We start from the raw sequence: 20,448 nt of genomic DNA on the forward strand, positions 1-20,448 counted from the left end.
TAGTATTAGAATAATTTAAAGCATATAATGTGGTGCTTTTATGAAGTTAAAACCTTAGCTAATTTTCCAGACTGGAATTAGTACATAAATTCTTGCCTGCTGTGAGCTCAGAAATGTTCATTCCAACAGTGTTCAGGAAAATCAGCTTATCACAAATTACTTTTTTTTTCCTAGAAGGTCTCGAATACATTGAAGCTATGCAATGGTCACTTCCAAGTCCACAAACTTCCAAGATGTCTATTATTATCCTCAGAAAATTACAACCATTCATAGGTAACAACATACAGGAATACAAGCTGGTTTTCAACCAAACTGACCAATAAAATGTCACTATAAGACAACTGTTTGAAAAGCACTGGAAATGTGATAGAAAGATTTATGGTCTGTTCATCAATTTTCTTCATACATATGGACAGCATCCATAGGAATAGCCTATATGATAGCCTGTATGATTTCAGAACCTCTGAGAAGCTAGTGAGAATGTTGCAAACTTTTATGAATAGATCAAGGGCAGAAGTGCATTTCCGAGGGGTCACATCAGGAAGGTTTGAGACAGGTCTCAGGAAAAGGGATGCTCTCTAATGCATTCTGCTCAGTTTCATCTTAGATACAGTAATAAGGGAATGTAGGCAACAGAAATGAACTGGAGTGCAGATGGATGATAATTTTCAATTGTCTCACATATGCAGTTGATATAATAATGCTAAGTGAATCAATCCATGAGTTGAAAGAAATTTACCTGAAAAATGGATGATTACACACAGAAGGTTGTGCTTAAGGTGAATCAAGACAAATGGAGTTCATGTAATTGTGATGAAGAAAACAAGAGCAAGAATTTCTTGAGATAGATCACATGAGGTTCAGATACTTGGGATCTTGGTTTACCAGCAACAACAGCATAGAAACGGGCCTCGAGGAAAGAATAATAGTGCGAATGAAATGCATGTATTCCCTCAGGGAGTTGCTCAGCTCAAAATCCATATCAGCGAATACTAAGATGAGAATCTATAACATAGTGATATGGCCAGCAGTCATGTTTGGTTCAGAAACCTGGGCCATGGCAAAATGTGAAAAGGAAAAACTATTAATGTATGAGAGAAGAGTAATGCAGAAGATGTGGGGACCAATCTTACATAACGGCCAATCTTAGATAACAAGGAGGTGAGAGGAGGATGAATGAGAAAATCTACCTCTTTATGCAACAACCAACAACACTAAGGAAATTTGAGAGCAAAAGAATCCAGTGGGCAGGCCATGTAGCCCACATTGCAGAAGAAAGACAGGCGAAGAAACCATCTGAGGGAAACCAAACGCCAGATGCCCCATATGATGGCCAAGGCAGCTGTTGAAGGACCTGGTAGCCCTAGAGATTGAAGACACCTGGAGGAACTAAGCACAAAACAGAAAGGAATGGAGGAAATTTGTGGAAGCAGCATATGGTCTGTAGGGCCTGTGGTTGCTGGATTTGTATATATGTACTCAGAAGTCTATGTGAGCTGTAAGTTGGATTAGTGGTGTCACATTGGCAACAAATTTCGTCAGAATTTTACCCACCATGACATGTTACACGATTGGAAGTTCATCCCCCCCCCCCATCTCACCCCTTTTCTTGACATCTCTGTGATGGTGGTCAGAATCATGACGCCCAGTGTAGAAATCATGTGGTTTTCTTGTGGGTGGTGACAAAAACATTTAAGATACATGAACACTTATAATGAACATGAAAATGTCTCATGAGATGGCATAGAGAGCATCAATTAAACCATCCCTTCCCTTGGGGTGCTCATTTACACAAGTTTGTGGTTTGAAATGACGATTTGCAGTGTGATGTTCTTGACAACCTTTGACACTGCTACACTTCTCAGATGATTTGACCTTTCTCTAAGAACATTTTGCAGTTGCATCTCCACTGAACATGATCTCACCCCTTTGGAGCATAGCATAACTGCAATTTTTGCTCTGGTATACAGGCGGAAGCACCAGAAATTGTTGAAAAGTATTTGACATCTTCTGAATGTGATCCACAGTAGCAGTGGGTGTTTATGTGTTTTAGCCCTCTTGTTTCATGCCCTCCTGTGGTGTGATCATTGAAGTATACATAAATAAAATGATAGAGGCTCTTCCTTAGACTACCCCATTTCGCAACACTCTTAGTGCCACACTAGAACTTTTGTTGAGCAATTTAAAACTGTACCTGTATAGAGAAAATTCTTGACTGATTTTTAGAACCATTCAACATCCCTTAAATTCTGTAAGCTCGCAAGCAGGTGCTAGAGCAATGCTATAGTAATGCTATAGTGCCACTCAGCTGAAGGCTGTTGATAGGTTGCCTGTGCTAGAAATCAATGCATGATTGTTGTGGTACACAAACATTTTCAGAATGCTCAACAAAGCTGCACAGATGAAAAAAACTGTGATCGTGCTACACTCCAGAGGGGTCAGATCAAGTTCAGGTGGGTTGCAACTGGACCACACCTTTAGAGAAGGGTTAAATCATCAGATGGGAGTCAGTAATATCAAAAGCTGTCCAGAATGTTATTCTGTTGTTTATTTCACTGCAAACTGTCACTTTTGACTGCAAAAAGAGTATAAATGAAGATCCTAAGGAATGGGGTATTTTCATTCCTTTATGCCATCTCCTGAGCTCTTTTTGTGTGTTCTGAGTCATGGTGTGTCTGAAAAGCCTTCCTTGTCCACCCATAAAAAAACCACATGGTTACAACACTGGGCATCATGGTTCTGACCTCCATCACGTGGGCATCAAGAAAACACAGGAGATGTCGGCGTTGGGGGGGGGGGGGGGGGGGGGAGGAGAGGGTGACAAGCTTCCCTGTGTATGACACATCCACAGTAGTGTTGGGCAGAATTGTGATGAAATTTAGTCTAGTGTGACATCATTAATACACCTTACAGCCGACATGAACTTCCCGCTTTTGTTTCCCAATCTGTTAATCTGTTGACACCTTGCTGTTTGAAGCATTGCTGAACTCAAAGGTGACATTACAGGGGACCACACTTTTGCTCCTTTATAGGCATCTTTGAGCAAAAGTTCAAACTTCTGCATCACAATGGGGGAAAATGATGGAGTTCCAAAAAAGTGTACCCTTTAACTCTCTTGCGAAATGTATTTCATGCTTGGATTATATCTTACCACAATAAGTCTGAGAAGATTTAAAGTGCATTGAGAATATTCCATCTGGTAATCTTTCTAATGAGCTACAAATTCACTGAAGGTAACGACTTTTTATAAATATGCAGATTCTGAAGCTAAGTTTTTCATTAGATTATGTACTGTTTCTTACAAAATCGAATATGCAGTCTTTAAGTGATGAGCCTGATCCACTGTAACAACTACCAAATAGATGACCAGATTTTAATGCTGAAGTACACAATACATGGTCTAAAATGTTTTCAAGTGAAAATAAATTTTCAGTGTTTTAAAAGCATCAGTATGCTTTCCTGTTCTCCCCATGATTTACATATTTTCCAAGATTCTCATCTCACTCGTTTACTAAACATTCAGAGCAGTGTATAGAATTGCCAAAACATTTACACTGAAAATTATACAGACAGCAGAGGATCCAAAACTGCATATATTGGGTTAGGGCTTGAAAGGCTGGAAATAACTATAATGTATTAAATGTCTATGAGACATATTTATGTAAATAGTTCATGTTTCACAACAAACAACTTCCTCCCATACCATCATTGATGATGTCACCTTGGAAAACAATATGCAATTGTATGTTGTGTGTCTATGGTGGAGTTTACCACTGTTACCATAACTGGTTGCAAAAGATGGATTACTTCTCCTGACTGAAATCTTCAGTCATGCCATTAGTATAATGCAGCAGGGTGTGGTGCTTGAAAAGCTGAACAACTAAACCAACAAAAGTTTTATGTCAATGTGTTATCTGAATTGGAAAAAAAAATTGCTTTGAATAGAAACTTATGAGAACATAGCTTGTTCAAGCTATGTAAAGCTGGCCAGGGTTCTTGGCAAAGAATTGTTCATTCAGTGGAGTTTGAGATGATGTAGGATCTTGTGGGATAAGATTAAAATATGAGTACCCCTGAAACTGCCCATGAAATGTGCATTTTGAAGAACACTGTGTGGAGAGTAATGTTAGAGAAGCAGTCACACTCTCACTGTAAACCATGTGTGTAAGAAAAGCGCGCAATTAATTTTGAACTCCAAGTTCAGTTCCGGCACTGGATTATGTCATAATGAAAGCACTGAGACTGGCATTTATCAAGTTGAACAGTGGCTATGGGCTGAAGCTGTAACTATATGGTGTATGCTATTTACATCAATAAAAACCCATTTATTATAGAAATTTAGTTTCTTATACTAAATTACCCACTTTAGAATCCACTACAATTGGTATAATTTTGATCCTAAATGTTTGAGATACTTTGTCTATGGTCATGTATTGCTTTCTTATCAAAGTGGATTAGATAAAACTCAGCTACATGTTCTATGAAGCTGGTGTTTGAGCTCCTACCTCTCTGCCCAATATAGTAGGTAGGAAGTTTTTGCAACCTTTGTATTTTATCTTTGTCACTATGTCCAATTTTATATTAGAAGCTCTATTGTTTGCTAACTTCCCTTTTGTGCAAAAGAAAATTTTGGCATCAGTGTTCCTGAACAAGTTGGCTGTTTTGTAAAATTTTTAAACTCTTGTGAAAGATTCTATAGGATTTTCAGAAGTAAAAATGAATTAAATTGTTGCTGGACTGGAAACTTTGCAATTACCATAAGACATAAGACTGTGTCAGTTAATTTATAATGAACTTACCTCACTGCAATGCAGGAGCTTTAGGCAATAATTCTATAGTGCATAGCTCTTAGTTGTTTCTGAGAACTCTTTCCATACAACAGTCTACACAAATTACTGTTCCTGCTCTTGTTAATTCTTGTAATGTAATAGTCTTAAAGTGCTGTTGTTTTTACTAATTCCATCATTTATTTCAGCCTGATGGGAAGAATATGGTGTCAAAGCTGTTGCTTAAGTATCCTCCTGAAGTAGATGCTTCACAGTTACAGAAAATTTTGAAAGCCCATTGGAAAGGTAAGGCAAATATTAGAAATTAAAAAAAAAATCAAAAACAGGGTACACCATTTTAATGTGTACTTACAATTTCGTGCTTTTTTATTTCAGCTTACTTGTCAGAAAAACCTAGTCTGGAATTATGTAAAAGCTTAATCATGTTGAGAGATTCTAATATTAGTGGACGTATTAATCTCCTGGATATACCTGTGCTGATGCACATGCTACAATTCTGGAGGGTAAGGCATTTCACCATATTTGTTTATTAGTGCAGAATGAAGATCTTCCGTAATACTCTAATGTCTCTCATCTTTCCTTTGCACTCATATTCTAATGTACTTCATCTCTTGGTTCTGGCCTTTGTGTGTAATGCTGTGCTTGATTTGTGTGATGTATAACTGGAGCAGAACTTGACGTAGGTCCATTTTAAGCTATAAGCCACAACCACCCCTTACCACTTTGGGTACTGCAGTGAGTATAATTCAAGTAGAAGCTTCTGATTCTTGTGGCAGAGCACAATATATTTGTTCATTGTGGAAGTTGAGCCATTTGCCCACATGTTCCACACTAGCAACACCATATCTAGTGTCACATATCTGTCTTTCCTTCTCAGCCCCTCTGGTAACTCTCGCCATTTCCTAAACCTGGCCAGTCCTTTTCCTCCATCTCTCTGCATTCCCATTCAACGATTCTGTCAGAAGAAGGAGCCACTGCCTCTGAAATCTTGTACTTTTACTTAACTATATTTATATGTTTTCTCCTGCCACTGTTTGGTGAATAGGCTTTTTATTGGTCCAGTTAATTAATTAGCTCAAAGTATCAAAGATGTCAGAGGAAATCAACTGAGCCCCTGGGGAAGAAACCATACAGCATTCACCTGAAAAGAAGTTTCGATTGCTGTGACATGTTGCTTGGATAATGTGTACCAGTATCAGGACAATAACTGGTTCAATCATAAATATTTTCTTTCATGAGGGATTTATATAAAATGATGAATAAATGAATATGTATGTGCACTAACATGATGCTACAGATACTGAAGCTGAAATCCTAGTATGTCTAGAAAAGAACCATATTTAAAGTGTCTCAGTATGATTCATTGTACAGAAGAGAACACCTTACCAGATATTTATGTATCTTATGAAAGTGCAAGAAATGTAATGGATATTTCTTTGCTCATGACTAAAATCTGCGTGATTAGACTTTTATTGAGACCCGCAAAAAATTCAACAAAACTTTTCATGAAGTTCTTTGATAAAGAGATTTGTCACAATTAATACAGATGAGTATGGAGACAGTGGAACCAAATCTTTGTAACTCATCTATAATATTATTTTACTGCTCTAGCGACTCATTTCAAAGGTGTATATCAATTTGTATGCCAAATAATATCTGTTCACATGTTGATACTAAGCCTGAGATGGTTTTCAAGCCTAATAAATGTAGTGAGAGTCCTCCCCCCCCCCTCCCCCCCACGACATGAATGCCTATTATGTCTCACTGTAAAAATGGGAGAATGTTAACAGTGCAATACTGTTGATACATGGGGGAACACACCTATAGTGCTTGATCCTCAGGAATTGTTACATGTGCCCACCATTAATTTTAAGTGTGTTGCTACTGCTGTTGAGGAGTATTTGAGACAGATAATTGAAGACTATCATTCAAACAGATCATTTACTAACTAATTACACAGATGTGTCTTTAGTTTCACACAACATTTTCTCTTACATCAGAACACTGTGGTAGTTCTGCAGTGCCTACATTAGTGGTCTCTGATTTTACTTTGAACATTTGTCTGACATTAAGCAAAATATACATACAATAGTGTATGTTGAGTTTGATATCTTTGTGAGCTAAACGAATAACTTGCCAATGAATTACAACAAATCTTGCAGTGTTAAGTGGTCATATTTATGAATGCTATTCTGCACTGACATCCTCACAGATGGACTTTGGATCCAGCATTAACAAGAAACAGCTATATCCCACAGCCTACCCATACAGTCTGTTCAGAGAAACGGTATTCATAAATTACATTGTGTCCCTAAAACTCTCCAGACGCCAATCACCATTCATTACAAAAATGTACACTATGTAACTTGTATCATTCAAGATATTCACTTGCTGTGTTACAAAATTTCATCTGGAACTGCAATTTATTTATATTCCTTCTGAAGCATGGTGTACAGTTGTTCCTGTTTTACGCACAAATTATTTTGGCATACAACTAACACTATCACTAATTCTGTAAATACATGTAAGAGATCACATTGGGTCTCTAAGTATGGCACTCTAGAAAATATTCTCTTGTTGATATTCTTTGAAATATGATACAGAAAGGCCCAATTTTAAAGTGTATCCATAGTTGGGATACATTCTATATTTTTATGAACACCTGAGCTCAGTTCGTTAAACTCTCAGTTACAAACAAACAAATAAGTAAATTAAACATAAAAAAAGATCAAACCAGGCTAAAGGTTACAAACTGTAATGTCATCTTCACAATAATTATTGTCATTATGAAACATGACAGAAAATACAGACCCCTTTACATTTAAGTACCACAACATGTACTGCAGTTCACAACTCAATAATTTCATTTCAGTTCATAAATAAATAATTTCAGTACATTCTGAAATCTGTATGCTCTACTGTAAGTCATGTGAATTCATTCTTATAGTCAGTGACTTGTGGGCAGGAACACAGCCAAAAAGAGGGGTAATTGATGTATCATTTTGTCACTTACAGCTCCAACATAACAGTAAAGTCCCCTCCTGTAGTTTGAAATCTGTATTATTCAATTTCTTAGACCCACAAAGGAAAAGACTGGATTTAGTGCTCCCCTAAAGATCTCCTGTTTTTCCTTAGATATTTTTCTGAAAATTAATTTGTGATGTTTCATTATTTGTATTTTGCATTTTGTTTTATTCTTAAACTTGAACTCTGAGACTTTCACCTTTTACCAAATCTAACAATTTCTCCTTCTTTTTCTTCTTTTTTTTATTTTCTGTCTCTGGACCAATTTATTTCAAATTAACTTTTCCTTTTCCTTGAACTTGAGCTTTAACTTTATTCCAGTATTCGCATATTCTTTTTCTGTGCTTTTTCTTCTTTGCTTCAGTCCATGTTTTGCCAGTTTGTAGGTTTGTCATTTCTTGGAAAACCAAGACCTTCTGGACTTTATTCTTCAGTGTAATGTGTTTTTGCTTATCCTCCAGCATTATCGCATTTCTTGCTGGCCCTTTTCTACCTTGAATGGAAGATTCAACTGCTAAACCTTGTAGGAGTCATACAGGTATTTTCTACACGTGTATAAAGTTCATGGTGGTGTTGTCCCCTTAATTCACTATTTTCTTTGATCAGCTCTAGAATTTTGTTCAAGATCTGTCTCTCTCTCTTATTTATATTTTCTTGATCAGACCTTTTCTATTCATAGCAAGGCATTTTGTGTCATGTAGGGCCTACAATCATATTACTGTAGGCAGTAATGTCACATCTTGCCACTGACTGATGTTGACTTCTTCTTGTGGACACTTTTGGTTAGTGATTTCACTGTTTCCATTTTTCTGATCCATGATGCAAAGACTTCTTTCTCAGAGGAGAAAGATTAACAAATTCACAGATTAAAAGCTCCACAGATTTAGATCAACTGGTCTGGATGCCCAAGCTGTACAAAAATGGTGGCTGATAATTCTAGCATTTCCAAAACTCCCCAGCAGCAGCTGTTTCACTGGTTGCAAAATGTGTGCAGGAGCACACTTTTGTGTAAAAATGGTCCTATCATGCTGCTGAAGGATTGGAATGATGCTGGTGCATGAAAGGCTCTCATAATGTTTAGTGGTGATCATACATGTAACAGAATCTGCAGAATCCCACACCTCAAAAAAATGATGCCATCATCCCACACTGAACAGCTACCTTTGCAGATTGAAGTGGCGCCAGTTGATGTGCAAATGGATATACCATTGCCCATGTTCTAGAACTCTTGTATTGACATGCCCTTGGAGATGGATTGTAGTGCAGATATTTGTATTACTCACAGGTCAGCAAGAAGCAAATCCTGAACATGCATAATTTTATGTGGATAGCAATGCAGGATGTTTCATAGAATTTTATGATCAGAGGTATGTCTGAAATTCAGGCAATTCCTCATGCATTGCATGTTCGCACAGCACTGCTCGACCCCTCCTGCAATGCTGTGACCACATCTTCCACCAACATCAGATCACCTGTTTTCTTTTCTCTTCCACACTGCATTTCAAAAGAATCTATCTTTTTGAATTACATAATAATTTTCTCCTGACCCTTGGCAGACATTAGGACCTTTTTTCATTCCCTTGAGTGTCCAGGACTTCTGCAGAGCTACTGCTGGCACACAGTCACCATTCTTGTACAAGAGCTTTGCCAGCAGCACATGATCCTGCATTAAGACAGTCACGCCAAGCATCTCAGATGCAAACTTAGGAACAGCCTGTACCACCATCTTTTATTTTGCATATCAGTTAATTACAATGTGGTAAAATTTTCATCAATTCCTTTGTTTCCATAATGTCTCCCCCCTCTTTAATAATATTCTGTTCAAATTTGACATCACTCTTAGCTTTTTACAGCTTCCTGAAACAGGAACTCTATACTTGCCCTGCAGGCACCTCTTCCCTTCTGAACTGCTTTTATTGCTTTTTGGGCTGCTGAAATGGCTGCTGGTTATTGCTTCAACATAAGGTAGCCCTGAATAATAGGAGATTCTTGAAATTATGTAGACTATGCAGATATTTTATCACTCACTAGTTGACGTAATAAATCTTTTACAAATATGCAGAACAGATACATTTTGCTCAAGTGAGTACCTACTTGATAACAGAAGATATGAGAGTTGCCCAGAAAGTAATGCACCATAAAAGTAGGGCATGTATGCCATGTCAGTACCAACCCTTGTCTAGGTGGCGGAGCCAGTTCTTCACTGTGTGAATCACCTCCTCATCATCCTCAAAATGTCTTCAATGAATTTGATCCTTTAATGGTCGAAACAAGTGGAAGTCTGAGGAGGCTAGGTCAGGGCTGTAGGGTGGATGGGGTAACATTGTCCAATCCACTTTTGCAATATGTTCAGCAGTCCTCAGACTTGTTTGGGGCTGAGCATTATCATGATGCAGCGAAACATCTCCTGGGTTGTCGTGACAGTGAAGTTGCCAGAATCTTGTCTTGAGTTTTGTTAATGTGTCGACATATGCATCTGAATTAATGGTACTGCCTCTTGGCATCACATCAAAATGAGAATCACATTTTCACATTCCCAGAACACAGTGATCATAACCCTACCAGTGGAAGCAGTTGCTTTGAATTTTTTCTTCTGTGGTGAGTGGGAGTGGCACCATTCCATTGACTGTCATTTTGTTTTGGGTTCAAAATGGTGAAACCAGGTTTCATTACTGATCACAGTCCAGAACGAGAAGGCCTCCCCCTCAGCTTCAAAATGTTTCAATAAATCAAAACAAATGTTTTTCTGTGTGATTTGTGATCCATCATTAGACACCGCGGAACCCATCTTGCACACACTTTTGAATATCCAAGAGTGCGGATAATTGCATCCACACTTCCTTTGATGACAGACAGATGCAGTGCCAACTGTCAAGTCATAATTCGTCTGCCCTCATGAATGACAACATCAGCTCGCTGCAACATGTCAGGTGCGACAGCCATGGATGGTCTCCCTAACTGCTGGAGCTCTGCCAAACCACCTTCTGATGATCTCAACCTCCCTGCCTAGCAACTAACTGCTCTTCCATCAACAACAGATGCTCCATAGACTTTGCACAAGCGTTTGTGAATACTCCCCACAGTTTCTTTCTCTGCAGTGGAAATTCAATGATGGCATGTTTGTGAATACTCCCCACAGTTTCTTTCTCTGCAGTGGAAATTCAATGATGGCATGTTGCTCGTAACATACATCACCTACAGACACTGTTTACAAACAGTCCTGCAGCTACGCTGTCTGTTGGAAGTGACAGAAACTTAGCACACTACCTCAGGAGACTTCTAATAATACATATTTTATATTTACATTCGTGGTATTGTTTACGGGTGAGAAAAAAAAGTTGTGCATTACTTTCTTGGCAACTCTCATATGAACAACAAAATAATTATATAAAATGCTACATGTAAAACCACAAAACTAAACATATTGCAGCAAGTCATTGTCAGGGCAGAAGTGATATTATATTATGTGATTGCAGTTTATTGCTTATGATTTAACTTCTACATTTGTGTTTCTAAGGAAAGTTATACTGTAGAAACACTGTACGTTGTTGTCTTCAGTCTTGAACTAATTTTATCATGTTATCCACATTAGTGTATCCTATATTAGTTTCTCCATCTTTGCACAAGTACGGTGACTTACATCCACTTGAATGTCATTATTGTAGTCAAGCAGGCAAGCCTTGGTGTTTCTTTACAAGTTTCACTCTCCATACTCCATTACTAAAGTGACTACACCCTGATGGCTTGGAATATATCCTATGAACCTATCCCTCCTTTTAGTCATGTTATTCAATTAAGTTCTTTTCTCCCCAGTTCAGCTCAATGTTTCGTCATTAGTTATGTGATCCACTTGTCTAATCTTCTCAGTTATTCTGTAGCTTTTATTGTCTTCTTGTCTGTAGTGTTTCTCATGGACATTTTATTTCCATATAAGGCTACACTCATAACAAATACTTCCAGAAAAGATTTCCTGATACTTAAATTTATATTTTATGTTAACATAGGCCTCCATTACATGAAAACTTTTCTTGCTATTAGCTGTCTACTACATTTTATACCCTCTCTACTCATGCCATTGCCAGTTATTTTGTTGCCCAAATAGTAGACTAAAACTTGGGTACTATTTTTAACCTCCCATTTCCCAATCTAATTTTCTCACCAACACCTTATTTAATTTGATTCAAGTCCATTAACCATTTTTAACTTTTGTTGATATTAATCTTATTAACTCTTTTTAAGAAACCATCCATTCCATTCACCTGATCTTCCAAATCCTTTGTCTGTCTTGATAAAGTTTGGCTGCCATTGGCAAACTTTATGTTTTTATTACTTCCATCTGAATTTTTATGTTCTTTCCAAGTTTCCTTTTTTGCTGCTGAGTGTATGTATTGAATAACATGAGGGTAGGGTACAACTCTGTTACACCACATTCTCAACTACTGCCTCGCTTTCACGTTTTTTGATGCTTAAAACTGCAATTTGATTCCTGTAAAAGTTGTAGGTAATCTTTCACTCTACATGCTTTATCCCTGATAGCTACATAATTCCAGTGAGTGATGCCAAAAGCTTGTTGTAAATCCACAAATTCGACAAATGTAAGTTTATGTTTCTTCATTCCATCTTCTAAGATAAATTGTAGGATTAGTATTGCTTCACATGTTTCTACATTTCAGGGAAACCAAACTGACTACCCCTCAGATTAGCTTCTACCAGTCAATCAATTCTCCTGAGGATTATTGGTGCTTGTATTTAGTAACCTTGTCTTGTTAAAGTAATAGTTTGCTTATACTCGCACCTCTCAGCAACTGCCTTCTTTGATATTCTTTTGTCATGCTGGTTCTCCTAAATCTTAATAACTTCTAGGGAAAGCTATCTATTCCGTGTATCTTGTTTAGACTTAGGTCTTTCTGTGATCTACCAAATTCTTCTTCTGGTGGATCATAACCCATCTCATTTTCATCTGCTTCCTCTTCCCCCTCTATAATATTATCATCACTGTTCAGATTTCTTTTGTTAGTACCAGCTTGCCATCTGAACTGTTGTTAATACTCCTACAGCCTTATTCTCCATAGATATCTTTAGTAAGTGACATATGATGTTACTGTACTCATATATGCTTCTATAGCTTTACATCACTTCTCCAGGCACTCCTGATTTGCTGTTTTTCAGTTTCTGTCAGTCCTACTTTTTAGACATCTATTTTCCCTTTAGCCTACTTCATTTGCATTGTTTTTATGTTTTCTCCTTTCATCAATTAAACTTAATACCTCTTGCAGTTTCCAAGTCCTTTCCTTTTCACCTATTTCTTTGTCTTCACTATTTCATCTTTCGAAGCTACCCACACATCCTCTATTTCTTTTTTGCTTGTTTCAGTCAGCTGTTGCCTACGCTTCCCTTTTAAACTCTCAACAAACAAATACTGTACAGTATATACTGGCTTAAATATAATCCATATTTTTCATTTTAATTACTTTTTTATATGTGTTAATAAAACAAGTGTCATTTATTTGTCCACAGATAGCTTTCCAGAAGTTTGACAAGGGTCACAATAGTAAGACTAGCAGCTATAACCTGAGACCCCTTTTGTGGGAAGCTGGAAGCACTGCAAGTAATAAAGTGCTTGAATGTCTTGTGCTGAGATTTGCCAAAAATAGGGTACTAACATCAGAATGTTTTATTATGGCAATGGTTCGGCTCCATCTTGCACATGGTTAGTATGTCTAATACATATGAATGCAGATAACTCTTTGTCATTTTATTTGTACTAACTGATGAGCCTGTGACTGAAAGTATGTCATTTGAAAATAGAATCATAAATATTTGCTTTAGACTATTTGTGATGTAAATACTTATCATATTGTCAGATACTTAAAGATATATTTTCTATTTTTACAGAAAGGTATCACAGCTTAGATACAAAAATGAAGGGCAACCCAATTTCACTGGAAGAGGTAATTTATTTTTTTCTGTGAAGCATTGTATTAACATTATTTCTACTTTTTACACACATGAATGTATGGAACAAAGTGTTTCAGAATGCTTTTGCTTTCTGGTTGTAATAGAAACTCACCTACACCATGGACCTCACAAATGCAATGATTTTTCTTTTTACAGATGATACTGATGACAATCTACTCTTGACACTGGTGACATCAGATGCGATAATCAAAACAGTATACCAATTATAGCCATTAAACCAAAGAAAATGTAAAGTATTGTCAAAATTATGTAATATATTGAATATATTGTTGTTGTAAATACCATGTAAATTACAATTAAATTATATAATAATTTTATTTTGCAAAATAGTATATTTTTATAGCTCGTCTTCATCTGAGAAAGTATCTGTACCTAGTCAACAAAAAACATGTACAAATTATTTGTTGAGAAGATCTAGTTACTATTAATGCAGTCAAACTATTGCAGTGTGCCTAAAACCTTTAGATACTGGAAATACATCTTCTTTAGAGCTACATTAATACATCAGATAATTATGCAAAGAGGGTCATAAAACCCATGTGAGTATTGTTTCATCTCTGTTTTGCTTTAGTTATGTGATCAGTTATGAGCAAATGAATGAATTGTAGCAATGTAATTAACTCTAAGTAAAAGAAGAAAGAACATGTAGCTTGTAGTTGTGGTGACAAATATGTCCCCATTTGAACTTTCAAAATTTTGCACTACTAGAGACAAAAGGCAGGAAATGCTACATCCCAGCTGCAAAGAAAAAGGAATGCATAACCAGTTTATGGAAAAATAAATCTGTAATATAAATAAATAACATCACACACTAACAACTTGTATGGGAACTTACTTTCCCTTGTGACTTTAGAGTCAGAAGTGATGTTCTTGCTTCTTTCAAAGTGAATTGTATGAAATCATATGCATTTCAAATACATTATGAAATATTTTAGTAAAGTTATCTTTATCATGAAATGAAATCCTTATTGGCAGTTAGAGCAAATGTGTTATTCCCTGGTTTTTAATCTCTATTTGTGATATCTGAAAAAAATTCTTTTTAAAAGCTACATGAAATTAATAGCCAATGAAAATATTTTACATAAGCGGATCTCATTAAATTTATTTCAAATGAGTTCTTCTTCAGAGTTGACAGGAAAAATGTTGACAGCATTCGTATCAGAAATGCCACTGTTCTACAAAAACACACGAAGTGTATTTGAGGTGATCATGGCATTTCTTTGATTAATCAAAGATTCAGTCACAGGCAACAGAGCTGCCTTTGACTAATATATGAATGAGCATGATAAACAGCTGATACCGTTCAGTGAACTGGCTCAAATGTCTTATAATTATTCATGCAAGTTTACAAAATCCCAAAATGAGCAGAAAACAAATGAAAATACAGAATACCTCAGAGGAATGTAGGACTGATTCATGCAGTGTGCAGTATCTAATTTTATGAGAAGGCTTAAGTTGAATTTAGAGAAGTACTGTTATGTTTCTATGTAAAGATCATGTTAATGTATTCACAGTGTTCAAATATTTTGATACATATGATTTTTCTCATATGTAATGTTCACTAGAGTGGTCATATTTCAGTCACAGTGAATTCTGTTACTACAAAGCATTTAGTGAGATTATGAAAATTGTCTCAGGCCCAAAAATTAATGAGATTTGTTACATGTTAAAATATGTTTAGTAAAGTTACAATAAATATCCTTATAATCTGAACTTGAATTTTCTTGTTACCTGAAATGCTACCCTTTAGTTACCAACATAAAATATAACATATGAAATAACTCATTCCATGTAGGCTTTCACGGCCAGCGTCTTCATCAGTAAACACTTCCGGGCTAAGTTGCTGTAGAAGAAGTTCTACAGATCGACCACGGTAACTTAGCCCGGAAGTGTTTATTGATGATATTAAATAACTGTTTGTTACAACATATTCTGGTAGAAAGTATTGTCAAGTAATAGTAGTTGATCTATATATTCTTAAACTGTGGACAATGAAAAACTGATCTTCTTCATTTTGAAAATTCCATACATTATTATTGTTTATTTATTGCTGCATTTATTAAACTTATTGCCTTGTTATCCAAGATGAATTTGGAATCTACACAATGTCTCTGAGAAATTTACGTAATACAAGTAGCTTCATTATTGTAATCATATTACAGCTCACAGTACTTGGAAAAATGTGTTTGACAAAATGTTAACAGAAATCAGAAACCAAAAAGCAAGAAGAGAAGAACCCAAGGTACAGATTCGCACCTCCAGACTCCTGGTTATGTGAATGCCCTGGCAGAAACTTTGAGTGTGCTCACATGTGAAAAGGGGCCTATGACAATTGCTAGTAGCAGTGACTAGATTTATTATTAATACAAGCAGGTCTAGTGGTATATTCCACCAAATCAGAGGAATGCTCAAATGATTTATAAAGCAAACTTTGACCCTGAGTCCCCATGTTCTATGCTGCTTGTATATTCTACAAAACAAAACTGTTATAAATCATTATAAATAACATTATTTTTAAAATGCCACTGCTTCGAGTTGACATAAATGATTAGGTGCCACCCACTTCACAATGGTTGCTCACATCAATAGTAACCACAGGAGATACTTACGACAGTGTCGATGACGCATGCAAAGGTGACAGCCTACTCCGATGTGTTTAGTCTACTGCATGTCCAAGAAGTACTTCAATGATTTCTTTTTCACTCTTCACTTGCACTTTGTGTACTCTCAGCCTGTTCTGTGGATTTGCTTGATGCATGTAGGAGTATTCATTATGAACTGAAAGTAAATGGCATCTTATATCCTGTCCACAATCATCCACAACTCTGGGTCTGTAACAGTTATGTTTAATGAATTTTTTCATATCATCCTGATCTGTGTAGGCTTTTTAATAGACACTGGAAGAGAATGTTTTCTTGGAATCAACCAATTTGCTGCGACATTTCCCTTGTCAACATTAGATTGTAGATCGACACTGCAGGCAATGGCTGTGCACTGGTGAACAATGACACACGGTACAGCTTTAATGTTTTCTTAATGTTTAGTAAGATTCTGTAGACCTACCAACCTTTATCAGCTGAGTTCCAATCACTTTACTGTCATCCACCTGCCAGTACCTAAGCTGGAATTTATTGCAAATTCCATTAGTAGTTAATGCCAGGTCATTGTCCACCTTGCTCTTCCTGTGCCTGTGCAGCGAGATGCCTAGTGGTAATACCTATTCAGAATATGCCTAAAATCTCAAGCAGTGACTGTAGTAGAAAGGTTCCAAATGCTCTGGTAATCCTTAAAAAACACAACCATCTGCTCTTGCCTACAAAATAGTCCTGTATGATACTTAAGAGCTAATATTCCATGCAATGGCCACAAAGCTAGTGCTGGTCATAAGTATAACACCCCAGTAGGTCCTATGTACCAATATGGCATTCTGTAGGTGGTAGTTCCATTTGTTATTAACTTATGCACCACCTTAGATGCTTTTGAGACTGCATTGGTAACATATGATATTATTTTTTTGCCTAGGTATATCCATAGATGTCTGCATATCAGAATTTCCTCCTAATCTTATAGGTTTTTATTTATTTACTTTATTAGTGGACAGCTTACATTTCAGCAGCATGTATGTCATCTTGTTTATTGTTACTGACAATTTATTGTCTCTGCACCTCTGGTACATTTGAGCAAGGACGGTACTGCTCTCTCCTCCAAAGCTGTCCTGGAGTCAACTGAAACCACTACCAGGAAGCTGTCTGTCACAGAGGCATGGAAACTAAAGGCAGACACTGCTTTCTGATACAGGTCTCTTAGAAGTCTTGTCCTTTTTATTTATAAAAATAGCAACATTCTGACTAGATGTTGACAAAGAGATGTCTCGAGGTTACTTTCCATACACTGAAAAATTACATTCATTTGAGGCGCGTCTCACAGAAAATTGAGTGACAGATTAACTTTTGTAGATATCTCTTGGTAATAAGTTTGATTATCTTATTATGCATGAATTACATTTTACTACCCTCCCATGACAGTTATCTCAGAGGCTAAGATATAGTTTGTTGGGAATCTGGACACCTCTCAAGAACACATAAATTGCACATCACCACAGGCTGTAGAAGGTCATTCTTGCAACTATGTATTTGTGAACAAAATTACTAACTAATGATGGCAACATCAATGTATTTCCCCTCCTTAAACAAAACTGGCACCAGTTAAGCCTCAGAAGCACCACATATTCCTGAAATCAGTCATGAAGGGCACTCTTGAATGTTTTTAGCATATTCATGAGGCCAACAGGCCTATAACACTTGCAATCTACTGGTTTCCTCCCTTTCAGTCTCTTAATTATGACTATATATTAAATTTTCCAATACTTAAAGACCAGTCACAGCTTTAAACAATCTTTGAATAGTTTCTATGGTACTACTTCACTCAAAATTTAGGGGTGAGCAGCGTCTAGACCTAAGATCTTGCCTCCACAACCTACTGTTTCATGCATGGTGATGTGCTTAAGCCAGAGGGGTGAATATCTTCCTGCTTAGCTGTTAGTCTATGATGTTGTGCCGCATCTGCTCATTGTATATTCACTTCCATCCCTGAGACATACATCCATCACCTGATTTAATCATTGATAGAGTCATTAGTGTTCTAATCTTTCCTGAGAGGAGTTTGTGTAGTCTAGTCTACAGACCTATGACAAGCTGCAAAGAAAGGTAGATCTGTGTGTTCCTGACATATCTGTTACAGCTGTGCTTTAAGAGCAGGTTGCTGGTCACAGAGGCATGGAAACAGAAGGCAGATACTGCTTTCTGATACAGGTCTCTTAGAAGTCTTGTCCTTCTCTTGAGGGGCATTAATCTGTATTCCCTTGGTGACAATGAGTGATTTGAGCAAGTAGTTGTGATGGCTTCTTGATGTGCTCTCTGCAATAGTTTAGTTAGCACATGCACTCATTAATGTATACATCACACCCCTCACTTGACCAGAAAGGCAAGTTTCTGTCCCAGTCAGCTTATTTCAGGTTCAAATTTTCTTCAGGAGGCTTTCTCTCCATATGATGTTATTTCTGTTTTCTGAATTTTTTTATAAAAATAGCAACATTCTGACTAGATGTTGCCAAAGAGATGTCTCGAGGTTACTTTCTATACACCGAAAAATTACATTCAGTAACCAAGCTTAGCCATCAGTGCATCAAACTAACAGTAAAATCTATTTAATAATAAAGTGACACAGCTAAAGGTTGGGGCCAGAGATATTGTCTGAAAGAATTGAGTGCTTGATCATTCAAAGTATTCTTACATATGTGAACTCAAAGTGTTACTGACATTTCACTAATCATATAACTGTAGTATGAACTGATGGAATATTTATCTCAAAGATAGCAAAAAAAAAAAAAAATAATAATAATAATAATAATTTGTGGGAAATAGTTGTGACTCATTATATATGATATTTACTTGAGATATTATGGAAACTCAAATACAATCTAAATCTTAAAGGTTGGATAATAAAATGTTTTCTACCAGTTGGCTATGAACAATAATAACTGTCAGGCTTGTTTCTTAAGCAGGACAGAGATTCATTTCCTTCTGCTTAATCAGAGTTGGTGTTACTTCTCTAATTATCCAGACACCAATAGGCCACTGAATTATAATGTCATTACTGAAAAATAGTAAAAGAGAAGAGGCTCTATGGACAAAAATTGGAGTGAAGTTTCAGATGCTAAAGATTAGTGACAGGCTCTGCACTACAATAGTATGTCCATAAATACACAGTATTGCAGTGCTGCAATGCACAAGTCAAAAAAACAAGCTATTTTCAATTTCAGGACAATCACTTTTGTGGAGAAATTACTGTAGATTTTTCACATAGATAGTATAGACTAAGAGTATTTTTATTTTTAAGTTTTCAGTTTTGGATTCATTCATATAGCAAAATAAAAAAGTTGGAAGAGTTTAATGGGACAACCATTTTTTATAGTTTTTCTGCAAAATTACCTTCAGTGATTTAAGTGTGAAAATAAACTTTAAAAAATGGTAAAGAGTTAATGATGAAACATGTTAGTCACTTAGCATTAGGTAACATCAGAAGATACTCTAATGACTGTCAGAACATTAGCAAAACCTGTCGAAAAGGTCAATGGGAAAGTTATATCATTGATGTCAGATACTTATATTTTATCTCTATCTCACTAAAACTGAAAAAAATACGTATAAAAAGGATGTTCAAAAAGTATCTTGACACTAGTCATCTTCAAAGTAGTCCCCTTTACTATCTACATAACTCTCCCAATGCTACTGCCAGTGCTAGAAGCATCACTGGAAAGCCTCTTTTGGTATGGTGTGCAGGTACTCCATAATGTTCTCTCAGTTCTGAAATCTGGTTCATTCCAGAGTCTTTTTCAGTTAGGGAAAAGCCAAAAGTCACTCGGTGCTAGGTCAGGGGAATAGGTAGGCTGATATACCACAGCCGTGTTGTGTCTCATCAGGACGAATGATGAACGGCTGCATTATCATGGTGAAGGTACCAACTGCCCACTGCGCACGACTCTGGCCATTTGCATCACACTGATTCATGAAGGCCTACCTGCATGAGCTTCACTTTACACTGATGAGCAGCCATTACTGAAGCAGTTGTACCTTCCTTTACCTCTGCAGTGCCCACT

General features: G+C 36.6%; 1 protein-coding gene across 1 annotated transcript in view; it reads left to right on the top strand.

Annotated features, from left to right (window-relative positions):
• The window catches only part of LOC124775467 (calpain-1 catalytic subunit-like), a 152,878-nt gene extending 137,446 nt beyond the window's left edge, over positions 1-15,432 (top strand). Inside the window, exons 10-14 of the mRNA XM_047250299.1 lie at positions 4,976-5,072; positions 5,163-5,290; positions 13,329-13,521; positions 13,707-13,762; positions 13,926-15,432. Of these exons, the coding sequence (XP_047106255.1) occupies positions 4,976-5,072; positions 5,163-5,290; positions 13,329-13,521; positions 13,707-13,762; positions 13,926-13,952 (501 nt within the window). The 3' untranslated portion in view covers positions 13,953-15,432. The remainder of the gene's footprint in view (positions 1-4,975; positions 5,073-5,162; positions 5,291-13,328; positions 13,522-13,706; positions 13,763-13,925) is intronic.
• The last annotated feature ends 5,016 nt before the right edge of the window (positions 15,433-20,448 follow it).

The sequence above is a fragment of the Schistocerca piceifrons genome, chromosome 2 (assembly GCF_021461385.2).
Source record: "Schistocerca piceifrons isolate TAMUIC-IGC-003096 chromosome 2, iqSchPice1.1, whole genome shotgun sequence".
Taxonomy (NCBI): Eukaryota; Metazoa; Arthropoda; class Insecta; order Orthoptera; family Acrididae; genus Schistocerca; species Schistocerca piceifrons.